Source organism: Chenopodium album, chromosome 20, assembly GCF_948465745.1.
Source record: "Chenopodium album chromosome 20, dcCheAlbu1.1, whole genome shotgun sequence".
Classification (NCBI taxonomy): Eukaryota; Viridiplantae; Streptophyta; class Magnoliopsida; order Caryophyllales; family Amaranthaceae; genus Chenopodium; species Chenopodium album.
In genome coordinates this window covers 9,768,500-9,791,496 of record NC_137853.1, presented here as the reverse complement: position 1 = coordinate 9,791,496, position 22,997 = coordinate 9,768,500, and the positions used below count along the sequence as shown (strand labels likewise).

General features: G+C 39.7%; 2 protein-coding genes across 2 annotated transcripts; both read left to right on the top strand.

The window, feature by feature from the left end:
* The first annotated feature begins 12,541 nt into the window (after nt 1-12,541).
* LOC145598248 (F-box protein SKIP31-like) lies at nt 12,542-17,019 on the top strand. Its single transcript, XM_081654579.1, has 9 exons — nt 12,542-12,762; nt 13,270-13,503; nt 13,596-13,669; nt 14,594-14,669; nt 14,752-14,862; nt 15,480-15,654; nt 15,738-15,856; nt 16,378-16,444; nt 16,532-17,019. The coding sequence occupies exons 1-9, from the start codon at nt 12,679-12,681 to the stop codon at nt 16,600-16,602; spliced, it is 1,011 nt and encodes a 336-aa protein (XP_081510705.1). The 5' UTR covers nt 12,542-12,678; the 3' UTR covers nt 16,603-17,019.
* A 3,674-nt stretch (nt 17,020-20,693) lies between these two features.
* On the top strand, nt 20,694-22,813 carry LOC145598649 (uncharacterized). The gene is made up of 3 exons (XM_081655033.1): nt 20,694-20,851; nt 21,841-22,182; nt 22,281-22,813. Exons 2-3 carry the CDS (start codon nt 21,855-21,857, stop codon nt 22,571-22,573), a joined length of 621 nt encoding a protein of 206 aa, XP_081511159.1. The 5' UTR covers nt 20,694-20,851; nt 21,841-21,854; the 3' UTR covers nt 22,574-22,813.
* The last annotated feature ends 184 nt before the right edge of the window (nt 22,814-22,997 follow it).

Here is a 22,997-nt window from a genome sequence, read left to right as displayed (position 1 = left end):
GCAGGCGTCTGCCAGTTCCACTTTCCCAGACGTCCTCATAACTGAGAAGGACAGGGGCAGCGTCCGCCGTCCGCATGACGACCCGGTCGTCATTGAATGTAAGGTTGCCAACCAGCTGGTTGGACGGATCCTTATTGACACCGGCAGCTCGTCGGACATTATCAGCCTCCGGTGCTTGCAGAAGCTGAAATACAACTCCAGCAGCATGCATCCGGTCACCCACCCCTTGGTTGATTTTGGGGGTGGGATGGTCTATCCAGCCGGACGAATTGACTTACCCATCCGGTTGGGTGAGAAAGGCCAGGGACGACATATTGTCGTCAGATTCTTGGTCATTGAGGAGTTGACCGCCTACAACATCATTCTTGGGAGGCCAACCCTCAATGAAGCCAAGGCGGTAATCATCCCGTCTCTCATGCTCATTAAGTATGAGAGGGATGATGGTTCTGTTGGTTCCCTGAACGGGGATCAGAAGACGTCCCGAGAGTGCTACCTCTCAGCCGTCAAGGATACTGTGGCCTCAGACGGCCAAGGGAAGGAACCAATAGACCTTGATAATGTCAAGGATGCTCCTTCACCCCCACCAGCAGCCGGTAAAAAGAGAAAAGCTGCAGAGCTGGTGGTGGTGAAGAAAGAAAAGAAATAGCAATCACTGACTGGTGAACGGTCAGAGGAGCTCCGTCCCCAACCGGCTGGTGAAAGTATTGATCTTGTTCTGGACGACAGCCGTCCAAAGCGAACTGTTAAGGTTGGGACGGTTGCTAATGCTGTTCTGGGTGCAGACTTGCATCTTCTGCTGAAAGAATTCAAAGATGTGTTTGCCTTTGAAGTGGAAGAGATGCCAGGCATCAGCCCGGATCTCGCTGTCCACAAACTCGCCGTGGATCCAAAAATGAAGCCCATCTGGCAAAAGAAGAGGAACCACGGTGAGGAAAGAAGTCAGGCGGCAGCTGCCGAAGTAAAAAGGCTGTTGGATGCTAGGTTCATTTGGCCTTGTAATTTCCTCGACTGGGTGGCAAACGTTGTGCTTGTAAAGAAGCCGAATGGTACCTGGCGGATGTGTGTAGACTACACAGATCTCAACAAGGCATGCCCAAAGGATAGTTATCCACTTCCAAAAATTGACAACTTGGTCAATTCAACAGCTGGTCATGCCTTGATGAGTTTTATGGATGCCTATTCCGGCTTCCATCAGATACCTCTGTGGAAAAAAGATCAAGAAAAGACGGCCTTCGTCACTGATCAGGGGTTATTCTGTTATACTGTGATGCCGTTTGGCTTGAAGAATGCGCCGGCTACGTTCCAACGGATGATTAATACAGTCTTCATTAGTCAAATTGGGAGGAACGTAGAGGCGTACATTGATGACATGATAGTCAAATCCAAGCAGCAGGCGGATCACCTTGCTGATCTCCGAGAAACCTTCACCACACTCAGGCGGCATAAGGTTATGTTAAATCCTAAGAAATGCGTCTTTGGTGTTGAGTCTGGGAAGTTTCTCGGATTCCTGATTGATCAAAAAAGGATAGAGGCTAACCCTGAGAAGATACCGGCGGTAATTGACATGAAGTCACCCCGCACTGTTAAGGAAGTTCAGAGACTCACCGGTTGCCTGGCCGCCTTGGGGAGATTCCTCAGCCGGTCAGGTGACAAATGCCTTTACTTCTTCCAAGCAATCAGGAAGAAGACTAGATTTGAATGGGGGGATGATGTTGAGGCGGCATTCCAAAAATTGAAAGAACACTTGCACTCTTTGCCAAGGCTTGTTAGTCCTTTGCCTAGAGAGAAGTTGTACATGTACTTAGCCGTCTCAGACCATGCCCTCAGTGCCGTTCTCCTTGCTGAACGAGACGGTACCCCATGGTGGAGAAATTTGGTCTTGCTCTATATATGGCCTTCAAAAAGTTGAAGCCATACTTTCTGGCACATCCGGTTGTAATCTACACCGATCAGCCCCTCAAGCGGCCAATGTCCACTCTGGAGTCATCCGGCAGAATGTTGAAATGGGCTATTGAAATGCAAAGTCTTGAAATCTCCTACGAACCAAGGAAAGCAGTGAAAGGTCAGGCGTTTGCCGACTTCATTGTTGAAATGACTCGTCCGGTTCTCCCGGATAATGTTGATCAGGTTTGGAAGGTGTATGTAGATGGGAGCTCTACAAAGAACGGTTGTGGTACAGGCATTGTTTGTGAATCTCCAAAAGGAGATAAATATGAGTATGCACTACGGTTCAAGTTTCATGCCTCAAATAATGAGGTGGAGTATGAAGCCCTGCTAGCCGGAATCCGCATGTGTAAGGCAGCAGGGGCAACAAGATTGACGCCCATTCTGATTCTCAGTTGGTTGTTAGCTAGTATGAGGGCACTTATAAAGCGACCCATCCGGCTATGATCAAATATCTTCAGGCTGTCAAAGATGAGGCTGGGACACTTGAGGAATTCAGATTGAATCAAGTGCCCCGGTCAGATAACCACCCGGCGGATGCGCTGTCAAAGTTGGCATCATCCGCCTGCCATGATACGCCTCGGTCAGTCTTTTGGGAAATTCTTGAAAAAAGAAGCATTTATGAAGAGCCCATTGGAATCCTGGATCGAAGTTCTACTTTGATGGATGGCATCCGGGCGTATCTTGTAGATGGCACGCTCCCTGATTCACCTCAAGAGGCAGCCGTCCTGAAAAAGAGAGCAGCTAACTTCGAGTTGAGAAACGGAGAACTCTTCAAGGCTGGTTTTCTCAAGCCCTTGTTGAAATGTGTTACCCAAGAAAAGGGGAAAGAGGTACTCGAAGAGCTTCATGCGGGATTTTGCGCCTCCCATATAGGCGGCAAGTCCCTAGCCGTTAGAGCCAGGCGGCATTATTTTTGGCCTACCCTTGAGGCAGACGCCAAAGAATTTGTGAAGAAATGTGATAAATGCCAGAGGTTTGGCAAGCTGATACATCGCCCGGCTACTGATCTGACGGCAATCCACAGCCCAGTCCCGTTTGCTAAGTGGGGCATGGACATTTTGGGTCCTTATACGCCTGCTCCAGGCGGAAAGCGCTATATCTTGGTGGCTGTGGACTATTTCACCAAATGGGTGGAGGCGGAGGCAGTTAAGAATATCAAGACAAAGGATGTCATCTCTTTCATCTGGAAAAATATTATCACCCGGTTTGGGGTACCTATGTCTATGGTATTTGACAACGGCCCTCAGTTTGAGACGCCTCAGCTCAAGACTTGGTTAGGAGATCAGGGTATCTCAAGTTACTTTGCCTCAGTCGGCCGCCCTCAAGCAAATGGTCAGGTTGAGGCATTCAACAAACTCATCTCAGACGGCATAAAAAAGAAAATTGAAAGAGCCGGTGGTTTATGGGCTGAAGAGTTAATTCATGTCCTTTGGGCCATCCGGACAACTGCCAAGGGGTCAACCGGAGAAACCCCATTTCTCATGGTATACGGAGCTGAAGCCGTTTTACCCATTGAACACTATGAGCCTACGCTCAGAGTGATGCTCTATGATGAATAGGCAAATTGGGAGGCCATGCGGCTGGCATTGGACTCCCTCCCGGAACGCAGGGGCAACGCTGCCCTGCAACATGAGATATACCGTCTGAGAATGACGAGAGCCTACAACAAAAGAGTGCACAAACGTCCTTTGAAAGTGGACGATTTTGTGTTACGGAAAATGGAGGCAACCGGTAGGGCCAATGAGCTTGGAAAGCTAACTCCTAATTGGGAAGGCCCCTACCGGATCTATGAAGAAGTAAGGGATGACACATACCGCCTGGAAACCCCAGACGGTAGACGCCTGCCTAGAACTTGGAATGTAGATAACTTAAAAAGTACTACTTCTGAGTATTGTAAAGTTTTTTGTAATAAGAAGTATTAATGAGAAATGCTTTTGTTTCATTTATTGTCTTTTTATTTCCGTCTGGGTTTACCCATACAGATGTTGTAAAGTTTAGTAACAAATTTAATATGTGAATAACTTGAGGCCAATGGCCAGATAAAAAACTAAGTTTGATACTTAGTATATAAAATCAAAAGTCCATAGTGACAAGAGGCTAATGGCTGGATCCTTAAGCTAAGCACAAAACCGTTTAGTGGCTATGCAACTGGTCTCCAACTAGACCAGAAGCCAAAGGTTAGATGGTTGTCTTTTTTACAAATTCGTCTATTCTGTTATGGATATAGGCGTCCGGCGACACCCTTCCGGGTGCAATCGTCGCAGAGAACAGCCATCTTGCTCGTTCTATATACCCATGCAGGCGGCAAAGATTGAGTGGCTAGACCAGCCAACTCATAGCTGTCTGACCATGTTATTTCTCCTAAGTAATTTTTGGTTGTGAAAACTCCGGCTGCCTGCAAGTATCATCCGGAGTACCATCATAAGTTTTTACTTAGTAAAATTTTCTTCAAGTTGCGCACTTATAGGGCAAACCCTTTTTTGCGTAATGGCTATAAAGAATACCAAGGAGGTTTGATACCGACTGGGGTAGAGGTTGTATGCCTGTCATTTGACCGGCTGTGTACTTGGTTTGGGGCAATCACTATTGTGATTGATTGTCTTACAAACATCCCATACTCTTTAAAGTATGAGAAGTTTACAAGACAATCAATCCTTTTTCAGATTAAACCAACCACACAGCCGTCCAGGGGCAAGGACAGCCAGATTTGTACCTGCCGCATGCTTTTCATAAGATAGGCAAAATCACAAGTATATATATTGAGTATATATGCAAAAGTGAAAAAAAAACTGAAAAAATTGAAAAATTGTGCAAGTATAAGAAAACCGACTGAGTCGGTATACTTTAATAAATTAAACTGGCTCAAGGCCAGGAATAATTGTCAGCCGAATCCACATCCAGTATACAGAGAAACATAAAAAAAAAAGAAGTTACACAAATACTCGGCGCACAGGCCGGAAAAGCAAAGGTTGGCACACAGCCGCTTAAAAAAGAGAAAAGTGGTTGGCATACTGCCGCAGAGAAGGAGGGGAGCTACGCTTGGGGCTGTTCTGGTTGGGCTGGAGTGGTAGAAGGAACATCATCCGAAACCACAACCTCTTCAGGCTGGCTGTCCTTGGTGCCAAGTTCCTTCATTATCTCATCTAAGTCTGGCTCCTCTGTGTCCGAAACCTCAGCATCATTTTCCAAGGCCCAGTCCTTGAAGCGAGGCAGAGCAGGATCCCCAAGAACCTTGGCATCATACGCATCAGTGGCGTAGTTGTACCTCAATTTGTAGACTTCAAAGTCTACCTCAGGGTAGAGAAGCCCCCAAGCCATCTGGAGGCGGATCTCATTATCCCGCTCATTCTCCTTGATGAGCCGTCCCTGCTCAGCCTTGAGCTCTTCTTCATGCTGACTTTTCAGAGTGGCAAGCTCAGCAATCAGCCGGGACTTGTCCTTCCTTAGATCAGCATTTTCTTTGTCAGCGCCTTCCAAGGCTTTGAGGTTTGAGCCGGCAGTTTTCAGCTGGAGCTCCAGGTCGCTGATCCGGCTGTTAGCCTCATCACTAGCAGCCGTCAAGGTCTTGAACAGCTCCTCCTGTTTCAACTCTAGGGCTTTAATCTCAAGATCAAAGTTAATATATGCATATTCAGCAGAGTTGAGATTGGCTTGAGCCCTTTTCTGCATATTCAGCAGAGTTGAGATTGGCTTGAGCCCTTTTCTTGGCATCAGTTACCTCTTCCTGCTTCTTCCGGAATGGCACGCGGAGCCCATCCACCTGGACCATAACCTGAGCAAGGTCATCCGGGAAATTACATACTTAGTAAAAATGAAGAAAAATGAAATGAATTAAAATGAAAAAGATAAGGGGCAAGTTTCACTTACCTCCGCCAGCTGCCCTAGAATCTGGTCGAAGTCGACCTCATGGCGGTTGGGCATGGAGTTCTTCTCCGTTTGGGTGAGAGTCCTCACCATCCGTTTGCCAAACCCCGCCAGGTCCAGGGGCCCAGAAGTAGCATCTGCAGCATAAGAAGGACTTGGTGAGAGACTAGCAGCGTATTTGGCATTCATTCTTTGCCGGCTACTCACGGAACCCCCAGAAGGGTCAGTCATAGTCTTGACGCGCATAAAATCAAGCGGCCAAGGAATCTCTATCTTACCTTTGGAGACGACCCTCGCCGGCTCCTCCCCTGCGGCTGCAGCACCACCTGCAGCCCTGGATGGCTCGCCATCCTTCGATACTTCAGTAGCATCCGGCTTTCTCTTTGACTTCTCTGAGTTTTCACTCAGAGTTGCCATGGCTTCGGGGCCTTTTCCCCCAGTTGTTGGGTGGCCTTTGGCATTAGTGCCGGAGACCGTCGAGGTTGCCTTCTTCCCGGCTTTGGCAGCCGGCTTCTGAAGGTTCTCATCCCCAGGTCTTTTTAAGACCTTTGTTACGGAGCGGGGGAGGATGCCAGTTGAAGCCTGCAAAAACGCAGGGAAACCGTAAGTCATCCGGTATCAGAAAGAACTTGAAAAAATTCAAGAAAAGTTTGAAGATTATCTTACCCCGCCTTTTTTGGCCTCCTTGGCCTCAATGGTGGCCTTCTTGGCCATAATATTTTCCTTGCGGAGCTGAGCCGCAGACTTAGCCGGAGTCTTAGCTGGGTCAACCATTCTCCTTGCTTCCTCTGCAGAAAAACATGAAAAGTGTTAGAACAAGAAAAAGTTCAAAGCATTGAAATTTAAATTGCAGGCGGAAGACCGCCGGGTGGGTGAGTGTATCTACCCTTTGGAAACATAGGGCTCAACCCGCAGGCGGACAAGAATCTCTCATCCGCAAAGAAATCCGGGTGGGGGGATCCAGTTTCTTGGAACAACTATGTGAGTCCCATCCCCTAAGGGCTCAATTGTTGTCTTGAAGAACTCCGGCTCTATTATTTGCTCCCGGGCTTTGGTAGTAAGAGCTGGGCGTATACACTTTTGGCCCACCAAAGCCGGCTCTTTGTTGTAGCGCCGGAGGATCTTATTTATTCTCACTTGAGGGGAGGAGACCAAGTACCACTTGTCTTTCCAGCCTCCCCACTTGGACACCTTGTCCAAGGTCATCAGATATTCCGGGAGCGTGAAAATAGTGTACCACGCTCCATATCCGCCTGGGGCACTCTTGAGGTAGTGCATGTGGGCGAATGTAGTGAAACTGGGCTCAATGTCCTGGAGCTCGCAGGCGGCAATGTAGCTCAGGATATTGACCCAGGAGTTGGGTGTCAATTGCCACACCCCCAAGTCGTACCCCTTCAGAATCTTCCGGATGCCGCGGTGAAGGGGAAAGCGGAGGCCGGCTTCTATCACCGCCTCGTAGCAGACGAAGTAGTTGTCTGCATTGTCTATGTCATCCCCCCAGGCTAGAACAGCATCAGCCGGAGGGACGATGATATCCCAGTCATCCCCAAAGGGATGTTGTTGTTTGAAAGCCTCGAAGCCGCTTTCAAGAAGAGCCCTGTCTCCAGGCTTCATCCGGGTCTTGGTAGGATCCGGGTTTATTTCTTTCTTTGCTGTCTGGCGATAAGCCTCAGTAAGGTCCTCTCCATCAGAGCCGGATCCCTCTTGCTCTTCAGCAGCCTTTTCGGTTGGGTTATTTGGTTGGTCTGGAGAGGAGGCGGTCTCCTCACCGTCTCCCCTCGAGTCGCTGTTGCTGGAGGTAGACGGGGTGTCCTCAGCTGAATTACTTTGCTCTGCCGCCTCATAGTCCTCCTCCCTCACAACTTCACTTGCGGGCACTTCCCTAGTGCGCCGCCTGCTGGGCTTGGTAGCCGTTTGCTTAGTTCTGGCCATTGTGTCCTGCACAGGCACAGAGAGGGAAGAAGCCGGAGATGAGCAAAGTACTCCAGAAACTCCAGACAAGGCACCCCCGGTTCTAGACTCAGCCGTCCCTGGTGACCGGCTGAGCGTCCTAAGCAGTGCCGTGTGTGCAAATGGAGAGTTCATTTTATTTTTTGAAAAATTAATGTATACAGCCGGAAACGAGTGTATACAGGCTAAAGAAAAAGAAAAAGAAGAAAACTTAAAGAAGGAAACGGATAGTTACCTTACTTTGAGTTCTGAAAATCTGAAAACGGCAAAGTAACCGGTGACCGGGTGACTTCGAAAGAGCACACGGAAATCTTGAAACTTGCTTAAACGCAGCCGGGATCAGAGCACCTCTCTCTAGAATACTCTCTTTCTCTCTCTAAAAAGTCAAGAATGTAAAAAGTGAAGAGGAGGGGGGGTAAATTCCTATTTATAGGGGGTGAAACGGCACGAATCCCAGTCACCACTGTCAAAAAATAGCCGTTTTCACTGTTCACCCTTCATGGGCTGACACGTGTCACAAGCGCCACGTGTCCTGCCATGTGCCACCTGTGAGGGGCAAATGTCTAGGGTATTTTTACCCTTGACAAGTGGACCAATGAGGAGGTGCCACGTGTCAGAGGCTGGCATGTCATCCTTGACCAATCTCCAGCTGACACGTGGCCTTTCCAGATACTTTCTTAGAATTGCGGCCTTCAAGGGCCCAATTCCCCAAAAATCCGCTATTTGGTGGCGCAGTCCATCAGTCCTAGGTCAGAATGACCTAGGGAGGGGCACTTTTCCCAATGACCCTATAAATAGGGAGATATTCCCCCAAATTGGGGGACATTTAGAAATTTACTATCATTTATTACATCCTACTTTCTCTCTCATCAGAGAACTCCTGAGCTTGGAATCCAAGCAGATCCCCATCTAAATTTCCGCACTTTTTATTCTCCTTCAAGTTACTAACTTGAACGTTGGAGGCGGAGCACCACCCAACCGGTGTCTCCATTGTTTTTGCAGGTACAGAGTCAGCAGGACCAGTCTTCGAGTTGTAACTCTCCCAAGGGACAAAAACACCCAAAACAGAAGGTACCCTATTGATCTTGTAGGTTAACATTTTTTGATTATCTATAGGCAAAATCACTAATTCAAGTAGCAGTTTTATTTTTACACTAAATCACTGCTTCAAATAAGACGACTTTGCACCAATAGTGGTTTTTCTCAAAAACAATAAAACAAAGAGCACGTATTTACAATATTGGCACTAGACAATCAATTTTTGTTTATCATGAAGATCACTCTGTATTTGCTCGTTGAAAAGCTCAACCAAACAAAAAAAATAGATGAATAGCTTAATTCATTATGAATAACAAGGTGATTCATAAGTATGATTTTTGTTATTTTGTAATGGGTAATGTAATTACTAGTATGAATTGTGAGTAATTATTTATGTAACACCCCAATAATTCTCTCTTTAAACCTCTGAGGACCCTGAACAATATTTAAGAGAATTACTGGCGTGCTACCGCCACGTGTTCAAACGTTAAGGCTTTATCAGAAAATAGCAGCGGAAAAACTAAATCAGTTATAAATAAGTTTCAAAACCAACGAATGAAACCAAATTAAGTCATACAACTTGGAACCATTAAGGCCCTTATTCAAAACCCAATAAAAGTAGTAAGTGATTAAATTCAGTGTTCAAATAAATTCAAACCCAAAAGAAATAGTGTCGAATAAAATCGAATTAAAATAAATTCAAACTTGCAAAAGAAATAAAATGCAAACAACCAACTCTCTACTCAAGATCCCACAACCCTGATGAATGCTGCATGTGTAAGAACCTGTGGTAATTCTGCTCCCCAATATTACAAGTGTAAAAATTGGATCGTCACAGGGTCATTGAAAGGCGAAGGCCATGACCAAAGAAAGACACACAAAGCACGCAATCAGCAAAGCTGAGTACATACAAGCTGCAAAATAAATTAAGAAATCCATAACATGCTACTAATAATCAATCATCATGCATCATTAAATTATAGACTCAACACACGACTCAACTATTTATATTACTAAGACTCCATTAATTAATAATAGGTAAATCATTATTTTTATTCATTGGATTACACAATAGACAAGGTTGTCCAACCCATGCTCCATTTGGAACATCAATAAAAGAAAAACCCCATGCCTCCTTTCGGAAACATCAATAAACATCCAACGACCACGGGCGCGACTCCGTGACCGTAGTTAGTATGAGATCTCACCTAACTCCTAGTTTTAAGAAAAATATTTGAAATAAGAGACTCGTAGATCAGACGGCCTCGAGAAAAGTACACGGCTAATACCCCATGTACCCCAACCCCTGATTGTCATTACTCCAGAAGTGCACCAATCCAGAGTTTTATTGCTCATCCATCTTGCACTTTACGTGATTTACAGGTTTAGACTTGGTGATGACTCATATGCATAACAATACAATCAATCCAATATTAATTCAATCAAGTAAAGCAACTTTTCAATTTCAATTCTTGATTTATTAGTGGCAAGCAACATTTATTATTTATTCCTTTACTACCTCGGTGTATAAACACCTTGAGTGCATAAGACACCCCAAACTCTTAACCTTGTCTTATAAGACATGAACCATTCCTTTACTCATCCTATTTCATTAAATCATGAATGAGTAATAATTAAGTCATTTCACCAATCACATACCTTTGCCTCTAAGCGCACCTTGCATAATTAGAACATAACCAATAATTACAATAAGGAATAGTGCACGTGAAAGGAAATTCACAATGTATAACCAAACAATTTAACCCAGTCATCCCTAGACATGATACTAAGTTCTCGATCCGTCCTTAAACATGCACCTAAAAGCAAGGTTTTGTAACTTGTACGTACCTTGAGCAAACGAATTGGTATGCCACTTTACTAACTAGAAATCACCTTCAATAAACTCCTCTCCTAAGACAAATAATAACATCTCAATCAATACCCAATCAATCAAATTTACAGCAATACTAACTTACTTTAAAACCTTCAAAATCCAAATCAAACAACACTTTAAAACCTTCCCTTTAGTTAAAATTAAAGGCTTATATATAGTTCTTTAAATTTTTCTTCATAAAAACCTTAAAATACACTCTTATACATGAAATTACAGCAAGTTCAAAGTCTAATAAAAATCTGAAAATTATATAAAAACCCCTAAAAATCTCCCTTTTTAATGGGTGATTAAACCCTCTTTATAAAACATCAAAAGTAGTACTTAGAAACTATTTTCAACACTTAAAACTTCAGTAAAAACATATATTTATGCTTAATTAACTTTAAACATAATTAATTTTATTAATCAAACTCAAGGATAATATTTTAAGTATAAAAAAACTTCGTTAAAATCAAAAACTGCCCGAAAATCATATTTAGAGGCTGAATTTGGCCACGAGAGGGTGGTGCTCACTACCAAAGGTAGTGAGTCTTTCTTAAAACGTTGTTTCCACATGGAAAACACTACTTTTTCATCAAAATCGGATGAGTTCAGAATCTGATCGGGATTAAAACGGGATTAATATTAACGAACGAAAATCTAAAAATTAAAACACGAATCTATGTGTTCAAAATAATCTGGAATTAAGTTAAACTAATCAGTAATTATAATCACCAAAATTTCAAAACATCATTACTATAAAATCCCTAAATCAATTGTTCATAAAAACCCTAAAATCATGATTTTCAATAAATTAAAACCCTAGGTTTATAATTCATAAAATATGAAATTTATAACATAAATATAATCTGAAATTTATAATCTTTATACCATTAAAATATAATTTGATACTAAAAATATAATCTTTATACTAAAATCAAAACCCAAAACAATTAAATTAACATTAAGCAAAATAATGAAACAAAGGAGGATGAAAATAAGACTAACCTTTTTGTGTGGGAAATTTTTTGGAGATTCATGGGATATTTATAGGAGAGAATTATTGTAGGGTAAAAAGAAAGATTGGGCCTCATAAAAATAATGGGTTGATTAAGTAAACAAATGGGTTAGGCTTGTGTGATTGGACATAAATTGTAGAATAAAGGTGCATAAAATAATTTGTTCAAATAATTTTCGACCCAGATTAATAATTTGAAACTTTTCAAATTAAATTATGAAAAATAACAAATAAATATTATAAATAAAATAAATTTTCATTTACAAAATATTTAAAAATACAGGGGATTACAATTTACTAGATTAATCATTTGATCTATAACATAGGGAGTAACTTCATTTGTAGACCAGATAAGAGGGTCATTCAGATTGGTTATTTCAGGTCAAGTCAAGTTTGGGTCAACATGTAACTGAGTGAGGTTTGGGTCGACTTCAGGTCAAGTCAGGTCATCTTAGGTTTCAAATTAAGTTTGAGTCAACATATAATTGAGTAGGGTATCGGGCTTTGTGTCAAGTTCGAGTCGATCGTGCATGATATTTTGTGCACTTGATGTAGAAGTTTGTGCCGGATGATTTTATCAAAGTTCGTTTTATTGATGCCAATTTGACCTCTTTTGTGATGGTGAATTTGTCTTTCAAGTGAATGTTTTTTTTTTTTGAAAGAAAAGTGAATGTTTAAAATGTTACAACCATTATTCCCAACAAAAAAAAATCCAACCATTATAGTATGGTACAAAGCTACACAAATAACCCAAATAATAGGTCCAGTGGGCAGCCAGCCCAATAACTCAACCGACGCGAATATCTCGCATCATTGAAACATACCATCAAATGGATTTTCACCGTCACATATATATGCGCTTTTCCACCGCCGGCGAAAATTCTCCGGTCGCCGGTGTTTGTTGCCGGAATTTTTTCCGACGAAATTTTAATTTATTTCTTCTTGTGTTTTTGGAAATCCCAATTTCAGTTTCGAATTTGAAAAAAAGATGTCGAATTTGAATTTGGATGAGGAAGAGGAAGATCTTGCTCAATTTCTCGAATCTGAGGTTCTCTCCGAAGTTTCTGATCAGGTTTTGTTTTCTCCCTCTTTTGTTGTTTGATTTCAATTGTAAGAAATTTGTGAAATTGTTCTGATTTTTCCTGAATTTAGCTCCTGAATTTATCCTGATGAACCCTAATTTCAATTAAATTATATTTTATTCATTACATTTCAATATATCATTATTTAAGCAATCGAAATTAATGATTATCGTATATTAAAGATACTTAATTTGGGTTTTTTTTTTTTTTTTTTTTTTTTTTTGGTTACTTTATTTATCTGGGAACTTGTCATTGCCATTTGCTAAGTTAAGATTTTATGAGAGATTTATCAAATTTTTATGATTGTGAATATTTCTGTTGCATGATATATTTTACGTTTTATTGTGAAAAGTTTTGGGTGTAATGAATGTTTAATTTTCCAACGATTTTACTTGTTAAGTTTGGTAGTGAAGTCAAAGCATTTATGTATCAGTGGAATTTCATGCTGTTAGCTATATATGAGAAATGAATTGGATTGTGGGTATGTTGATGTACAGGATGAAGACACAAAGGACATGGAGAGACCAATGAAGAGGCCGCGTACAGAGGACATCATCAGAGAGACTGAAAATGATGCTTGTGATATCAATGGAGATTGTGGGTCGAAAGCTGAGAGTTCGAGTTGTAGCACTGGTGCCGGTATAATTGGCGGGTTGAGGATTGAAACTGGGATATTAAGCAAGATACCTCCGGAGTTATTTCAGCATGTTCTCAAGTTCCTGTCTTCTGAAGTATCTGAATCTAACTTTCAAATTGAAATAATGTTTCTTCTTAGTTATAAGTTGGGATAATTTGTACTTACCTGTTTTTATGCAACTTGCAGGATCTTATTTCATGCTCGCGAGTGTGCAAGTTTTTGAATCATGCTGCATCGGAAGAATCCTTGTGGCGTCGTTTGTGAGTATATTTAATTTTGTTTGCGTCTTGCTTATTCATTGAAGATCAGGCCTTTGCTTCTCATTGATTGGTTTGCTGGTATTGTTTTGTGGGTATACATGATGTATCATGTTATTGCTACTTAAATTTGACTGAGTAATTATAAATATCAATTCTTTACAAAAAGAACCCTTGGTGCTTGTATTGTCATTGGTTGTGCACTTGCCTCTTTATATGTAGAACATTGCCATAGGCCATTCACGTTAGTGTGCCTTAAGTTTTTTTAATAAATTTGGCACTTCCCTTAACCTTCCAAAAGTGTCATTTTTAAGAGCGTGTAGCACTAGATAAAAAGATGACTACAATAAGGGAAGTTAAGGATGACATGAAGAAAGTTGGTTTGTATGAGTGTGTAGCACTAGATAGAAGCGAGTGGAGGAAAGATCTTTGTTGATTATCATGAGAGACAGACTCTTCATTCTTGTCTCACGCAACCAAGATCATCCTTATGAGAATGCTTCTTTTTTATTTTATTTTTATTATTATTTTTTTTTTATTTTTGTTTGGCCATCCACTTCATACCAAGTAAGCTGCAAAATGTAATGCGGAGTAAATTCTAGTAGCAGGCTAAACATTCTGCGCTTGAGTCTTTAAAAAATTTAAATGCTAATATGTAGCTTAGCTTCCCTTGTTATCAGCCTTTAGCATTAAAGTTTTGGTAAAACAAAGAGTTGAAACAGTAACTGTCATTATGAGAGAGGAAAAGGAAGATAACTTGGAAATGGAAGGAGAAGTGACAAGAAGATCTGTTCCTGCTCATGAATTCAAATCTCAATGCCGATTTTGTATTCACTTTTTATCATTTAAGTTTAACTGTCCTTGAATAGCTTCTTGTCATATGAAGTTGCCAGATTATTTATAGCCCACATTATACAATTCCTGCAGGTATTGCTTGCGTTGGGGGTTGCTGCCACCAACAAGAAATTTACGGGACTGTGCTTGGAAGAAGCTGTATATACAGGTAATATTAAGTAAATCAGAGAATACTCTGTTTCTACCTACTTAGATGGGTGAAGTTTGATGGAATCTCTTTGCTCTTCCAGCGTGATGAGGAAGATATGGTTCAATCTGTGACAAATTGCCAACCTGAGTTTAAAGAATATTATCTTCAAATGTACGCAGCTAAGAGAAGTCAAGCTCCACTTCTTTCTCAGGTAATCTCTGGACAAGATGTAAACATTTTATTTATCTCTTGAACACATGTTTATGCAGAACTAAATATTCAATGAAGTTCCCCTACCAGAATATACAGCTTTTTATGAATTAAAAAGGCCTTATATCACCTTGGAACCTCTTTCCTGTTTCGTAAGAATCTCAAGCAATTTCAACCAATAAAATATTTATTTGTATAAATCATAGTGTGATTTTTAATTTGCTATGCCAAGTGTGGGATACTTGAGGATCACTGGATCAGACCTTAAGCTACAAATATCTCTGATTGCAAATATTTGACTGCCTTAAAAGTTTATTAACAAACATGTAAGCCATATATTATCATTGTTAATTTGCTACACCAAGGCTGAGATAATCCTGTTTCCATTAAGGGGCATGAAAACAAATCATTTTGGAAGTTTAATAATGTTTATATTTTGTGTTCCCATATTTTAATTCCAAAATTTTTATTTTTGTGCTTCTCATCATGTTTGGGATCCATGGTGTGAATATTTATTTCTCTTTGTTTCATGTGTATTGTTTACTTTTGGAGCAAAGAAAACTTAGTCCTTTAAGCGCCTGTTCTGAAACTGTCTAATATATTTTTTTTCTATGCAAGGTAAATGACGATCTCATTATTCTTGACAAAACGGTTGCTGATCAAGTATCTTTGTGGAAGAACAGTAGAGGCCTCAGTGATAAGGTGGTCACAGACCATACTTGCTCTGGGGAGGTTTGTTCTTTCTTTCAAATTGGGAATGTTTTCATTTGTGAAAAGACTGGAAATGTTCATGGTAAAATTCCTGTTGGCTGTGCAAGACATCACATATATGAGAAGCTTACTGCAGTTTGTTAATTTATTTTGTTGTGATTGCAGTCTGCGATGATACATGCAAAGAAGCTATTGCTGATCCTGCAAATGAGCTTTTGGTTTGTACAATATCTGGACGTTGCTTTGACAGACTTCTTTCACCATCTGAAGTGGAAGGAGATGGGGTACGTAAATATTACTTTGTATTTCTTATGTTCATGTCTGTAGTGGTAGAGTCTCTCTTCACCCCACTCACCTCAGAATAACAAAAATTGACGTCTTCAGTCTTTTTTTTGTTTTTCCTGCCCCCCCCCCCCCCCCCCCCCCAAAAAAAAAAAAAAAAAAAAAAAAACTATGTCCCCTTGTGAAACTGGTTGTTATTCTAACTAAGTCCATATATTCCCTCACTCCCCTGGTCCCCTCCCTAATCTAATTGTATCCAGCTGAGTCTGGAATTGAGGTTGAGTGATTAATTGCTATAATTCTACATGCAGTCTTGTATCTAGCATCCCCTACTACATTTTTTCCCATTTCTATACTTTGTTGTAGTCCCTTTTTGTTATTCCTGCTGTGTTATTATGTTGATGGACAATGACAAATGCCTAGTTGTAGAATAGGCAGAATGTGACGTTGCATTGTCTGTATACCTATTTTTGTACATTATTGTTGTGTTCTGATATTAAGGACGTGTTATAACAAAATGCAGGACCAGGAGCAACAGCAAGATGTTGTAACTGATGAAGCTGAACCATTCATGGGAGCTGGTCGTTTTGGTATGAATTTTTACCTTTTATTATAAATTTACGCATTATATTCTTGTTAGCTTTTTTTCCAAATCTTATGCTGTTTCTTTTTCTCAGCACGAGCTTATTTGTTGGGATATAACTGTGATGACGAGAAAGAACTTGAAGCTGCCTTGAGGTTTTGCTGATTTAAGCCATGCCCTACTCTTAGCTTTCATATTTTCTTTTATCTTGTAAAGACCTGAGAGGTTATGCTATCTACCTTGATGCTGGGAAATGCTTCGAAGTGGTTGTTCAGAAGCCATGTTCTTGAGATGTTGTTAGGTTATACTTGTATCATTGAAATTGCATGCTACAAGGTATGCATTGTATCAATGCTACAATGTATTGCATGCTACAAGGTGTGTTGTATCAATGCTACAAGCTTATACTGTATCAATGTATGTATTGTAGGATCCCCTCTTTAGATTTGAGATGTATTTTCTTAAATTTCAAAGCTTGTAATAATAATACCTTAATGTAGATAAATATTATCTGTACCTTTACCCAACTAGCTTGCTGCTGGCTTAAATAGCTGCAACAATAGTGAGTTCCTTTTCTTTCTATTCCATTTTTGTTACTGTACAAGTTTGTCCAACCGATAGTTCTCTTAAGTTAGATGAGTATTGAGTGAGGACCTTTTGGCGTAGCTATCTGCTGAATCTGCCTAGCGGCCTGAACATGAACGCGAATCAAGTGATACTTGCGATATTAGATTAGGATACCAAACATGAGTTGGTCAAACCATTAAAACGATCCCAATTTCCCAAGTTTAGTCCAAATATTACCAATAATCAAGATCTTGATTCAAGTCTTCTTGTAGAATAATCCAACAAAATATTAAGAACGAAGACATTGAAGCTGTCATTTTAAACAATTATATAATCAGGAGTTACAGAGCTTGTGTCCAAAACCTCTTGTGCCATTAATTTTCTATCTTTCTTCGACTTTCTCCAATGCTTCGGACTTGTAATCTATATACGTAGTAGTACGGAGTACTTTGTGTTTGTCTCATTCAAGAAATATAAAAGTCAGTTTTATAAAATTGGTAGGATATTTTATTCTGATATGAATATTCTTAATTATCCAGAAGTATATTATTCTTAACAGTTTATGCCCAATTACTTAATTTTTGGGGTTTTTTTTAATTTTTTTTTTTTTTTTTTTTTTTTTTTTTTTTTTTGGTGTGTTTAGAGAGCCGTAATGGCGGGGTTGAGTATCGATCTCAGAATCTCCTAGAACCGGGAGTAAAGCTCTAACCACTTAGCTATCACTCTCTCTCATTTATGCCCAATTATACTTCTTGGGCACTAATCTTTTTCTTAAGGCTCTCAATGTTTTAAAGTGAAAATTTTGTTGTCAAAATTCAACATGTTTATGGTTTTTTTTTTTTTTTTTTTCCTAAACAAAATAGCAAAGGTCTAATAAAGTCCTCAAAGCAAAATGTTTAATACGGAGTACAAGATTACTTATAAGTTATAAGTATTGTATCATAACAAAATGCTAAAAGTCCAGATATATTATTGGTCATGAGTCCATCTCCTCTTATGCAAATACTATTAATATACTTGTTCGAGTTCTGTCCAATTAAATAATTTTTTTTAAAAAAATTTAAATCTTGTGTAATGTACAAGGCTAATTTATTCAAATATGACGAGGGGCTTACAAAGTTACATTACTAAGGGTCTGTTCACATGTACTGAACCAAGCTGAACTGAACTGAATTGATTGGAGCTGAACTGAACTTAACTGAACTGAACTGAGCTGAAATGAATATTTAATGAGAGAGGAAATTAGGAGCAGAACTGAACTGATTGGAGCTGAACTGAACTGAACTGATTGGAGCTGAACTGAACTAACTGATTGGAGCTGAGCTGAATAGAACTGAAGTGAGCTGAAATGAATATTTTATAAGAGAATGAAATTAGGAGTAGAATTGAACTGAACTGAACTGATTGAATCTGAACTGAACTGAACTAAACTGAACTGATTGGAGCTGAGCTAAACTGAACTGAAATTAAGCTAAAGTGAACAGGCCCTAAGTTTATGTGCTACGTGACACTCTCTTCTCATGCAAAACACTTAGCAAAACAATCCCATCATTGTTTAATAATTTGATCGCTTCAATTTCTTTTTTGCACCATCTAAATTCTTGAGCACTCTCCTCTTTTCAAAAGAAAATTCTTTTTTTCTCGGTTCAAATATTTTTGGGAAATTATCAATGGTACACCCAAGATTCAGGCTTTTATCAATGGTACACCAACTTAGTTTTTGTTAATCAGCGGTTACCCTACTTTTCACACGATTATCAACTATACACTTAACGTTAAACAAACGTTAAGTAAAGGTTAAGTTAGGGTTTAATTCGATTTTTTTAACTTAAAAAATTCCCTCCCTTTTTTTTCCCTCTTCATTTTCCCTCCTTTATGTACTCTACCCCACCCACCCCCTCATCACTTTGACCACCAAATAAACAAAGTCAGCAAATTCATTTGTTCTCTGCATAAACTCATTAAATTCTCTTCTCAGAAGTTGAACACTTGTAGCTTCAGCTGTACGTACTAGCCACTTTACTTGCTGTGTCACTAACATAGGCGGAGCCAGGGGGGGGGGGAGGGGGCTGGTGGAGGCCCGACCCCCCGTGGCCCAATTGGTGATATAAGTAATATATAGTTTGCCCCCCCCTAAAATAACTAATAAATAGCTAATATTTGTTCTTATATCATGATGTTAGTAATAGCCTAGTTGGTTTGTTGGAGTTTTTCATGGTGACTTGGTGGGAGAGAGGTCTCAAGTTTAATTCCCACTATGAGTGTTTTTTTAATTTTTTTTCAAGATAACTTTGTTTCTTGGCCCCCATAGATTTTTATTCCTGGCTTCGCCCCTGGTCACTAACCACATGATCCTCCTTCACCCACATGAAAAATTCACATAATCTGCACTTTTAATAGGGTCTTCCTGGGTTTGAAACAGAGCTTGAGAATCTGACGTTAGCAGATCTTGAGGGGTGACAATTGCAATTAACTGATTTGAACCATAAACCCCTCCCATTTCTGTTGCTAGAGGAACCCATGCAAGAAGAAGACATTGAAAAAAAAAAATAAATAAACACAAAAGAAAGAGTGAAATTCGAAAAAAAAGGGGAAAAAAGTGAAGGGGGAAGATCAGAAAGGAGAGAAATTATATATAGAGCAAGAAGGGGTGGGTGGGGTAGAGTACACAAAGGAGGGAAAATGAAGACGGAAAGTAAGGGAGGGAATTTTTTAAGTTAAAAAAATCGAATTAAACCCCAATTTAACCTTTACTTAACGTTTGTTTAACGTTAAGTGTATAGTTGATAATCGTGTGAAAAGTGTGGTGTACCGCTGATAAACAAAAACTAAGTTTGTGTACCATTGATAAAAGCCCGAACCTTGGGTGTAGCATTGATAATTTCCCAATATTTTTCAACCCTTTTTCCTAAGCTAGAACCCACAAAATTGCACTTTTTACTTCAACTACAAATTAATCTCCCACATCTCTTTGATTGCGAGCAAAAGCAAGACTCCCAAAGGTTTGATATTCTTATTAGACCTTTCATTATGAAACAATATCAAAGCGCAAAAAATTCTGCCAAGATGATATTTTTGATAAAAGATATTATCTCAGCAATAGGTCAATAGTAAAGGAGCAAGAACAAAAAGAAGAGGATAAAGAAAAATGTGCACACCTAAAAGCTAAGCCCAACTTGATACATTTTAGGAAAATAATACTTTTTTGAGCCTAAGTGTTATTCTTATTCATAAATTCTTATACGTAACTGGCCATATAGCCAATCAATATAGGGGAGTGTTAAGGGAGTTACCCGATCAAAATTACAAGGGCTACTCGATCAAAATTACAGGGACTAGAGTAAATATGCCTAACTTTGACTTTTACACTGTTCACATCATCACTTTGATCTTTCGTTTTGCTTTATACTATACATAAGATTAAAATCTAATCAGGTGGGTACAATACTTATTAGAATCACCCCAACATATAACTTACGAATGTCAACTTTAATAAATGCACCAATCAAAACGGGACATTTAATTTGAAAAAAGAGGAAACGGAACAAAGTGAGGAATACCATATAATTTAGATTAAATGAATGAATTTATAATACACCCGAGTGTATAATAAAAATTGTCGACAAGGAACAATAACGTGGCGTAGCCCGTGTGAAGTGCGCGTTGAATTACCGCGTGGAATCGAATTCCCAAAGAAATGAAGAAAGGGTGATTATCTTATTAAATCTAATATTATCTCTCTTTTATAAATATCCATTCTCCTATACTATTTCTTCTTCCTTCCTCTGTTTTCTCCTTTACTCAATTTCTTCATATCTTCTCTTCTGATCAATCTCCGATATCTCAGGTCCGATATCTCTATCCTCAAATCTTATTTTCTGCAATTTTTTTTAAAATTTCAATTTTATTTTTTAGTGGGTTTATTTCATTTATTATTTTGTGCATTATTTAAAATATAATTGCGAGTTTTTGACTTTGATCAAAGCTCTTTTACAGATTTTCAATGCTGAGATCATGTATTTTGATATATTTTAGGGAACCCAGATTTCTTTCTGCCTTATTTTTATGATTTTTATTGTTATTTATTTTTTATGAAATCCTGTGTTTGACTTATGAGATTGATCTTTGATGTTAATTTGGTATATGATCATATATTTTTGTTTGATCATATAAAATGTAAACTTAACTTCATATAAATTGTTGGTTCATTTTCCCTAATTTTAGGGATTATTTGTTGATTACTTTCATGCATGCAATCTCTCTTTGATATTTTGTTTCTAATTTTGATCTGGGTTATTGTTTTTGAATGTGGATGAAAATTTATGAATTTTTTCTATAAAATGCTCATTTTTTGGTTAGATAGAAACACATTAACTTCTTCACGGTCGATGTTGCGTATTGAATTGGAAAGATTGTGCAATTTGCCTTGGTTTTAGTTTAATATTTTTGGTGTATTTGGAGCCACAATGAGCAATGATGTAGACGGGATTTGATTCTAAGTCTTCGGTACCACCTATAACGGCCTTAAAACTATGATCAACTATGTTAGTTGGCATCTATTGTTAGTATGTTATTGTGCATGTTTAATGCTTGCTTGTATGTCTAATTGTTCATGGACACATCTATTTATTGTGTGCATTGGTTGAGTTGCTTAAATTTAGATTCAACAGTTGAAATTTTATTATTCTTTTCCCTAGTAGACTAGAAGGGTGTTTCATGCAAAGATAACATACTTCTATTAACCGATACAATGGTCTATTCTCGATTAGTGTCATTGTAAATGGGAATTATTGCTAGATATATTGTTAGTTTTTGATTTTGTGTTCTATACTGTAGTGTATTGAAGCAACATGGGGGGTGGAAAAGACAACCACGACGAATCTGACAGAGGACTGTTCTCAAATCTTGCTCAGGGTCTTGCTGGTGGGCATGGTGGTCATGGAGGGTCTGGATACCCTCCTGGGCATTACCCTCCACAACAAGGTGGCTACCCACCTCAAGGAGGCTACCCGCCTCAAGGTGGCTACCCACCGCAAGGCTATCCTCAACATGGTGGTGGCTACCCACCACAAGGCTATCCTCAACAAGGTGGCTACCCACCTCAAGGCTATCCTCCTGCTGGTTATCCAGGGGGCCACGGTTCACATCAATCTGGGGGTCATAGCTCACATCATGGAGGTATATATGCTTAAATTGCGGTGCTTGAGTTATACCTATTGATCGTTTTTTTCGCGTTCTTATATATTTAATATGTTGGTTTGGCTTTTATTGTTCAGGTGGAGGCATGGGAGCCATGGGTGGAATGCTAGCTGGAGGTGCTGCAGCTGCTGCAGCTGCTTATGGAGCTCATAAATTGACACAAGGCTCTCATGGTTCTCATGGTGGTGGTCTTTTTGGAGGTTCCCACGGAGGCCACAGTGGCGCTCCTTTTGGTGGTGCCTATGGTCATCACGGAGGGAAGTTTAAGCATGGGAAGCATGGGAAGTTCAAGCACGGAAAGTTTGGCAAACATGGGAAGGGTCATGGTGGAATGTTCGGTGGTGGGAAGAAATTTAAGAAGTGGAAGTAATTCAGCTGTGCCCTTCTCAGCATCAGCATACAAACCTAATAACTCTAATGGTTGATTAGCACAGCTTAGCTTTACTTAAGCTGTGGCTTATGTACCTCTTGTGCCCAAGGATTATTTTGGATGTAGTGTAATATTTCTTGTCTTGTATTTTTTTCTTTTGTGGCCTGACTCAGTTGTGTGGCATCCTTTTGACCATTGCGATATAGATATATACATAAATGGCGTGTGGCTTTTCCTGTTTGCTGTTTTCTATTTTCTGAGAGTAGCATGGCAGGGCAGTCACGGATAAGCAGGAAATGTGTAGTATAGCAAAAGAAATATGCTCTAGTGTGAAGGCTTCGTATTTAGAATTGCTGCAGTAAAAAAAATTCAGTTTGTTTATTTAATGGTTTAGTCTAATTGAGTTTTGTTGATGATATGTCAA